This window comes from Saccharomycopsis crataegensis (assembly GCF_037102585.1).
Source record: "Saccharomycopsis crataegensis DNA, jcf7180000000084, whole genome shotgun sequence".
Classification (NCBI taxonomy): domain Eukaryota; kingdom Fungi; phylum Ascomycota; class Saccharomycetes; order Ascoideales; family Saccharomycopsidaceae; genus Saccharomycopsis; species Saccharomycopsis crataegensis.
Window position 1 is genome coordinate 2,855,680 of NW_027043829.1, and position 8,941 is coordinate 2,864,620.

The 8,941-nt window shown below is 38.1% G+C and overlaps 2 protein-coding genes across 2 annotated transcripts in view; one reads left to right on the forward strand and one right to left on the reverse strand. All coding sequences in view use genetic code 12, as the record gives it.

Annotated features, from left to right (window-relative positions):
- DASC09_042010 (uncharacterized protein) overlaps positions 1-5,610 on the forward strand; it is a gene marked incomplete at both ends in the record, with an annotated part of 33,109 nt that extends 27,499 nt beyond the window's left edge. The window contains one exon of the mRNA XM_064997800.1: positions 5,509-5,610. Coding sequence (XP_064853872.1) covers positions 5,509-5,610 — 102 coding nt within the window. The remainder of the gene's footprint in view (positions 1-5,508) is intronic.
- DASC09_042020 (uncharacterized protein) lies at positions 5,515-7,016 on the reverse strand (the record flags this gene model as incomplete). Its single annotated transcript, XM_064997801.1, has 2 exons — positions 5,515-5,528; positions 5,576-7,016. 2 exons carry the CDS (start codon positions 7,014-7,016, stop codon positions 5,515-5,517), a joined length of 1,455 nt encoding a protein of 484 aa, XP_064853873.1.
- Between the last annotated feature and the right edge of the window lie 1,925 nt (positions 7,017-8,941).

Below are 8,941 nucleotides of genomic sequence, written 5' to 3' on the forward strand. Positions count from 1 at the left end.
ACAGAAATTGCCCCAATGAACGAAATATTAAGCCCTCTGGTTACGGGAACAGTAAGAACTGCTTTTTCACCCACAGCAGACCATCCATACTCACGCCGCATACTGATATTGAACCCTGCTTCGTCGATGAAAATACAGTTTTGACTAAAGTCGAGCTTGTCTTTATACTTCTCTGCCCACTCGAGTCTCTGTTTCTTCAATTCCTCCAGACTTCTTCTCAAAGCCCATTTAGAAATACGTTTGAGACTTAGCTTACAGACCTTGGTTACAAAGTTATAGATTGTTGTAGCCTTGGCTCTTACATTGGTGAAGGCTTTCTTGAGTCTCTCCAACATAAAATCGAGAGTCACTGTAGCATCTTCCTTTATCAATTTTTGAAGGAATTCCTTATGTTCATCAGTGAGAAGGGGTTTACGACCTCTTTTCTTTATTGGCTTCGAGATACCATTTAATTCATTGACAAGTATTTTGTTCCACTTTCTTTTCCATGTGTAAGCAGTTTGCAAAGGTATATCTTCTAATTTTGCAGCCTTGTAAGCTGATACACCTTCTTCCATGACCAAGTGCCAAAATCTTTGTTTGACAGCTTGATTATAATACCGGTACGAACCTCTATATCTTCGTTCTTTCATTTCAATTTCCATCTCGGCATTTTCTTCTTCTTCGAAAATAGGATCAATTTCCATGATATCCATGATACCTGGTTTTTCAAAATGCTTATAGTCACTGTAACTAAAGCAAGCTTCAACTGGTGCTATTTCAGACTCTAAAGTCATTTCACTTGGTTCAGTATAGAATCTATTACCTAGGCCATCAACATACCCATCAGTTAGTAGCTTGGCTTTCAAGTCCATACTTAGTTTTGATGGTAAAATCTTATGCTTTTTTTTGTAAGTAATCTGGTGATCATATAAAGACCGAATTGAATGTCAAAAGTGGGAATTCATCATCTTAAATGGAGAACAGCTCCTACCATACATTCGTTCCCATTTCTTGAAAACCGTAATCACGTGATATTATTGATATTATTATAGATATCCGGTTTTATAGAAAGTAGCACAGAATTATGGAAAAAATGAGTATAATTTGTTTAAACTGAGTAGCTTAGAGGCTTATAGAGCCAGTCACATAAAAAAAAGAAAGGAATTAATATGAATTTTATATACTGTTGGTATGAATAATTGAAGTGCAATAGTATGAACTATTTTTCTTAGATGGTTTGAATAAATCCCGCTGCGGTGGTACGAAAAATACCGGGGGTCGGTATGAATTATTTTTTGCCACTGGTATGAACATTTCCGGTGGTTGGTACGAATAAAAAATGAAAACACTGTATAGTTTTCAGTAATAAAACATCTAGATCTACATAAATACGATCCTGATAAAAAGAGTATAATTTTACTGTCACCAAATATGTAAGAGATATTTTTTTTTTCTTCAAAGTTCGATATATTAATAAATATATAATTATATATATCTATGTAAAATCTTATAAGCTAATGCTCATTATATATGTTAGGGAAAACTATATCCTATGGTGAAAAACCCTTTAGTGATAATTATTAGTATTTAAATAAAATGTTTTTTTTGTTATTGTTTTTGTTAATTTTTTTTTTCTTTTTTGTTTTGATCGACTATTCAGCTCCCAGTAGTAATGATATAAATCAAGTTGTTAATTGATGTGTTCCAATCAATTTGGTTATGATATCTTAGGCGTGAGAGTTTGCGTTGATAGCATAGATAGCGGTCGATCTTTTTGATTGTTGATTCTGAATGATTGGGAGCGATTAAGTTATTCCATGCTAATGGAATTGGGATATTCAATCTTGACCATAACTCGGTTGATAATGGGCATTGAATTAGGAAATGGGTCATTTTGATCTTGACTTGGAGTTCTGGTGATTCATGTTGTTGGTCTTGAGAGACGGTTTCGAGCCCGCAATAGTGACATTTTCTATGTTGGTAAAAAAATTGTTCAGCACCTAAGTGGAATATGTGTATGTTTTCAAAGTAACCAGGGCTATTATGTTGGTATTTGTGGAGTCTCTTCCAGAAAGAGTTTTGTTTCGTTTGGGTGACTTCTTGGATATTGATTAAAGTGGTGGATAATTTATGTTTATCAATTCTGGCTCTTTTTTTCTTGCTTCCCTGTTTGTGTTCAAACTCCATGACCAGTTTTGGGATCTCCATTTGATAGATAGTTGGTATACCGTCTTGAATGGACTTGGCAAGGTCTGAGTGTTTGATATTCATTGGGTTCAATGTTTGTTGTTGAGATATTGGTTTGGACAATAATTTATACCAAGCCACAAAAGCACATTTTTCCGCTGTGGTAAACATTGGAAGATTTATAACCTGGTTGAGTATGGACCTGCTGTCTCTCTTATTCTTGATATTGATCTGGTCACCCAATATTAACCGCCACCAGTATTGGGTTTTTATATATCCTTGTATCGACTGCTCTTCCTCGGATAGATTTTGTTTGATGATCATGTTTATTGCTAGTTGGAGCTTGAATCGGAGTAACTGGCAATATGGGTTTAAAGATTTTTGCCTTGCGGTAGCTCAATTGGCTTTTGATATCCACCATGCCATATCCTCCTTTCAATGGGCTTGTTTTTAAAGTGTCCATGGAGATTTTCAGTTTTTTGTTCACCTGGTTTTTGATGGATTGTTCTAGCAAATCTATTTGGTCTGGAAGCATAGGTGCATGAATCTCGTGGTAATATAGCTTAGACAAGATATATGTGTTATATCCGACTATTTGACTTGATATTGGTAGTGAACTCATGTTGGTCATGTAATATTTGGTGCTGATGTCTTTTTGGAGAGTATTAGGCCAGGTTTGACACGAGTTCCCAATTTTAACGCCTAGATATTGGATTTCATAATTATTGTCAGCAATATCTATTTGGAAGTCGGACTGGAATGGTATTTGATCGCATGGAACAATTAATCTGGATTTGCTTTTGTTTAATTTAGAACCACTGACTTGTTCGAACGCCTGAATTATCTTCATAGTGTTTTTGAAGTCATTATGATCTCTCAAGAATAAGGTAACATCATCTGCATAGGCAAGGTATTTGACTCTGGGGATGATGTTTGGTTGGATCTTATGGTTGTAACTGAATCCTTTATTTAATCTTTGGATGGCTCTTAGAAAAGGTTCAAGGGCTAACGCGAAAATTGTTGGTGAAAGTGGGTTGCCCTGAAGGGTTCCGTTTCTTAATGGGAAAGAAGGGCCTGTAATGTTATTTAGGCAAATGGTTCCGAGGGCTTTGGTAAGGATAGCGTGATTAGTTTCCGTCATTTTTCCAAAATTGAGTTTTCGAAGTAATATTTTAAGGTATAGATGGGAAATCTGGTCAAAAGCCTTTTCAAAGTCAGCAAGCATGATTCGGTGGTTAGTAGAATGATTGACATGTGGCTTGTCTTGTGGGGATATTAAACTGGAAAGCAAGTCACCGAAAATTGTTATATTAGAGAAGGAGGATCTTTCAGGTATGAAACCAACTTGATTTGGGCCGATAATTTTTTGCAAGAACGGGAGCAAACGGGCGTTGATGATGCTGGAAAAGAGTTTCAAATTTGTGTTGATTAATGCTATGGGCCTGTAATTCTCCACTTTTTGAACATCTTTGTTTGGTTTTGGTATGAGAGTGGATTTTATGGTTCGATAGTTGAATGGAATTTCCCCTGAAGAAAGAATTTGGTTAAATTCTTTTAGAAGTATGTGTTTTATCTGAGGAAAGAGAGACTTATAAACGCCGTATGGTATACCATCTACCCCGGGGGCGGATTGAGTATTGGATTCAGTAACGGCATATTCCAATTCTGTCATGGTGATTGGTTTGTTCAAGTTGTTGGATTCAGTGTTGGTTAGTGGTAACTGATCTCCCAAGGAGGCGTTTATGAACCTTTCTATATTTTCCGAGCTTTTTGAACCACGAGATCCATCGTAGAGTTTTTGATAGTAATTGGTTACTTCTAGAAGCATGTCTTGCTGTGATGTCAATAAAGCGCCATCTGAAGCTTTGAGGGCTTTGATTGGGCGCGGTCTGGAGTGTTGGTGGAACCTAGTTTTTATGTGGTCATAATAATTTGGTTCATCAGTATTTTCTGTTATTTTCTTGTGTACCATCGTCAAAAAATTCAGCTTCAAGCGAATCTCGGAAATGAGGTCTGAAGTAGAGTTCACAGTGGGTGGAAACTTGATCTTCAGAAGCCATTGAATAATATGATTTTTAATGATATTATGTTGGGGGATGTAAGTCATTGCATGAGGTTGAGTGTTGATTTCAAGAATAATAGAATCGTGAGTTGAAGAAGACTTTAGATAGTTTTGTTGGGACATTTGAATATGAAATCTGTTTTTGTCGGAGATCATGGACTGACTGATATAAAAACGATCTATTCTGCGACTACTTTCTTCCGTGGTGGATTGGTTAGTCCAATTCTTTTTAATCTGGTGCAATTTTGGATGTTCATAGATATCTGCTAGCTTGAAAGTTTTGATTAGCTTTTTAAGCGACTCGGACGATCTTTGTTCGCGAGAACGGAAGTTAGCAGAGTCTCTTGAATTGACAAAATTATTAAAATCACCTCCGAGAATAATGTTGATGGTCTTATTGTTGCTTCTCGCTCTGAGAGTGGTAAGCTGGGTTTGGAGGGTGATGGAGAGTTGATTTTGAAGGAGGATTTGTTTTTGGTAATCAGCAGATGGGTTGTAGATATTGATTAGCCAAAGCCAGTTATTGGCATCTTGTTCAATAATGGCATCTGTGATATAAACCTGGAGCTGGCTCAGTACTGCAATTGTTAGCAATGAATGATCAACGACCTTTATGTGGTCCTCAATTATAATAGCTGTGCGGGATGATGGAGTATTTTTATAAATTTTTTTGTTTTGGTGTTGGAAGAGGAAGTCCTCGCCAAGATTAAGTTCTTGAAACATTGAAATGTTATATTGGTTTGATAGATGGAGAATTTTGGAGTCATCCAATCTCAATTTTTGGATGTTTTGACTAATGATCGATAGTTTACTCATTTTGTGTATGAGAGGCGTTTTTTGTGACATTTGAGCCATCTGATTGAGGTGAATTTATTTCGTTGTTGTTATCATCCAGGGGGGAAGATTGTTCTTTTGACAGAAGCTTCATTGGCCGGGGAGTAAATGATTCCAGTGGCGTGGGCATTTTGTCTGAGTTTTCCAGGATAGATGTATGTTTTGAGAAGGGGGAAGCTGAATGAGGTGAGGTAGAATGAGGTGAGGTAGTAAGAGGGGTAGGAACAGAGGTAGGGACAGAAGCAGGGACAGAAGCAGGGACAGAAGCAGGGATAGAAGAAGTGGCCAGAGCCGAGGAAGTGACAGTATCACGGGCAGGGGTAGGTGAAGGAGGAATGTTGGCAGCAGAAGAAGTAGTATGATGTTGTGAGTTTACTTCTTGATGTCTGCGAGAAACACGGACCTGAGGGTGGGATGAAGGTGAGGCGAGGATCTTTTTGGAGACCTTGCTAATATGGGCCAGCTTGATGGCGCTAATGGCCGCGAACTTGGCGTGCTTCTTTGATTTACCTTTCTTGGACAATAATTCTATTGGTTTGGTTTGATGTCTGAGAGTAGCAGTGTGTTGGGTTGTAGAGGTTTCGAGTTCATCCATGGATTGGTCTGCGTCAGTAGAGAGGCCTTCCTCTAAAGCATCTTCATCATTGGATGGGTAGTTCTTTTCCAAAGTATCGTCCTCATCAATAATTGAATCATCAACATTTTCTTCTTCATTTGCCAATAAGTCAAAAGGGTTTGAATGTGGTTTAGAATATTCTGGAGAAGCCGGTTTATTCAGTTTTATTTTTCTTTTTTCGACAGTCTGAAAACCATAGTTTAAATTGTGGTTTGGTTTGTCTGCTTTTCCAGAATTTTGTTTCGGAGAGTGTTTTTCTGGATCTTCCGGATTCACAATTGGTGCTCTTTGTTGCTTTTTGAAATAACAATCTTTTGCCCTATGGGATAATTTCTTGCAAATGGCACAAGATGAAGTCTTGCAGTCAAAACGAGTGTGTTCACGGGAACCACATGCAGTGCAGTGGACGCATTTCGTGATGACTCTGGAGCGGAAATCTTTGTCATTGAAGAGTGGAAGGGATTTTCCTGAGTCAATTTCAATATAACCATAAGTGACAATACTGGCAGCTTTGCTAGCTTCTTCTGTAAAGTGAACGGTGTTGATTGGAAAGAAGGATGATGGATCAATTCCGGATTCATTGAAGACATGGTCAAGAAGTTTTTCCCGATTAAATTCAGTAAACTCGGAATTCATTTCAATCTCAATTAAATGGGATTCCTTATTCATTGTGTTTAACAAAGACCCTGGCGTGTAGGTATAATTTCCAACTGTAACTTTAAGGTGGATGTTAAGATATTCAATTAAAAGATTTCTGTCCTTCTTGAAGATATCAGAGCCTGTATCCTGAGGGTTTGGGATGAAGTTTGAGTTAAGGCAGATCTTCTTATTAAAAATAACCAAGTGGTTGAGGGCCCCTTTTAAGTTTTCCCTGATTATGATCAAATCTTTATCTGGTTCATTGGATGACTGTGTAATAGTATCAAGTTCTTTGGATAACTTAGTGAGTCCGTTTTTGATGGATTCCAAGTGTGTTTCAAGAGGAAACTCTGTAAAGATATCTTTTGGGATCTTAAAGTAGATTAAGATATCCTTAAGATGCTGTTGGCTCATGATAAATTCCAAGTAGTTCTCCAAGCTGATTCTAGAGTTTCTCAATCTGTTGAATTCGTTTGTCATATTAAAACTGGTGTAGTTTTGGAAGAAATCTTCAATTTCCATGATCTTGACGAGTTCCTCGCGTTTTTCTTTGGATTTAATAATAGCAGGATTGGAGGTGGAGAACAATTTTCCTGATTTGCGTTTCTCGCTTATGGCATATTCCAAAACGTCGCGGTGCTTAAAGTCAAGGATTTTGATGTGACTTGCCCATTTGAAAGTTCTTTCAAATTTCATCAACACGTTTTGGAAGGATGGATCATTGGTGTTTGTAGTGGCTCGAGGTGTGCGCTTGTCTCCAGCGGTGGCTTGAGCATAGGTTTGGATTGGTCTTGTCACATTGACAGCTGGAGCCACCGGATTGGAGGCCGTAGTTGGAGAGGCGACAGTAGAAGATGAGACAGAGGGAACAGGAACAGAAGGAACAGAAACAGAAGGAACAGAAACAGAAGGAACAGAAACAGAAGGAACAGAAACAGAATTTTTTTTTGGGTTTTGAGAATTTTCGATTTTTTTTTGGTTTTCGGAGTTTTCATTAATAAAATCAGTAGAAATTGTTGTAGTTTTGTAACTCTAGTTACAAAAGACATTGATAACACTAATATTCAATAATATTTATTCCCTTGTTATACTTGTTTTTACTTGTTAACTATCTAAATTATATAAAGGACAAACTCAGACTATGGGGGGCATGGCCCATATTTATATTAATCTCAATGAGTTCTAGAAGGTTCCATAAGCTCTAGAATGTTCCATGGAATTCTAGAAGGTTCCATGAACAATGACTAACCACATAACTTTGGATTGCCAACTCAACACCCTCTCTCAATTCAAAGTCTCCATACCACAGAGCCTTCTCAACTCCAAGAATTGAGGGGCAGCAAGACCTTTCGTAAACATATCAGCAATCATAACACCAGTGCTCAAGTACTCCAAATTGATAGAGCCAGATCCAATGTGGTCCCTGATAAAGTGAGTCCTGATGTCAATGTGTTTGGTGCGATGATGGAAAGCTGGATGCTTTGCCATTTCAATACACCCTTGGTTATCATCAAACATCCTCACTGGACCAGTATTGATCCCAAATTCCTTGAACACTTGCATTAGCCATAATGCTTCCTTGACTCCTTCACTTAGTGACATGTATTCAGCCTCTGCCGTAGAAAGAGCAACAGTAGCTTGCTTCTTAGATCTCCATGTGATTGCACCATTGGCATATTTGAACACAAACCCAGTAGTAGACTTTCTGTCTGACTTATCTCCAGCCCAGTCAGCATCACAGTATCCAAGAAGCTCACCGTTATCATTATTGCCAGCCTCATATCTTATTCCCAAATCTTTGGTTCCTTTCAAGTATCTTAAAACTCTCTTTGCTGCCTTATAATGCACCTCCTTTGGTTCCTTGAGGTATCTGGATAGAACACCGACGATATAGCTGATATCGCTTCTAACAGTATTAGCAGCAAACAATAATTTTCCAACCAAAGATCTGTAAGCTGTGGCATCACAATCCTCAGCACTGTTGTCCACCAAGGTGAGCTCCTGACCAGCAATAGTAGGCGTCTTATCTGGGTTGCAATTCTCCATTCCAAATTCCTTTAACATAGAGCCAATATAGTCTTTCAAGCTCATGTTAATACCTCCATTATCTTGCGAGATGTTGATACCCAAAAATTTCCTGACTATTCCCAAGTCCTTCATCTTGAAGACATTCATCAATTCACTTTTCACTTTCCTGATGGCAAAATCTGAGGTACCAGTTATCAATAAATCATCAACGTAAAGCGCAACCATCACAAAAGACTTTTCGGATTTCCTTGAATATAGACAATATTCAGCACCGTTTCTGACAAAACCAAGCGACGACAAAACACTGTGGATTCTTTCATTCCACACCAAGGGAGCCTGTTTCAAACCATACAAGCTTTTCTTCAATCTCAAGACACTGGTTTCCCTTCCTTTAACCACATACCCTTCCGGCTGTGTCATGTATAATTCTTCTTGAAGAAACCCATTGAGAAAAGCTGTCTTAACATCCATCTGATGAACTGCCATTCCATTCTTGGCAGCGATACTCAACATCAACCTGATAGATTCATAACGCACCACAGGTGAGAATGTCTCATTGTAGTCAATACCTTTCACCTGTGTGAATCCTCGAG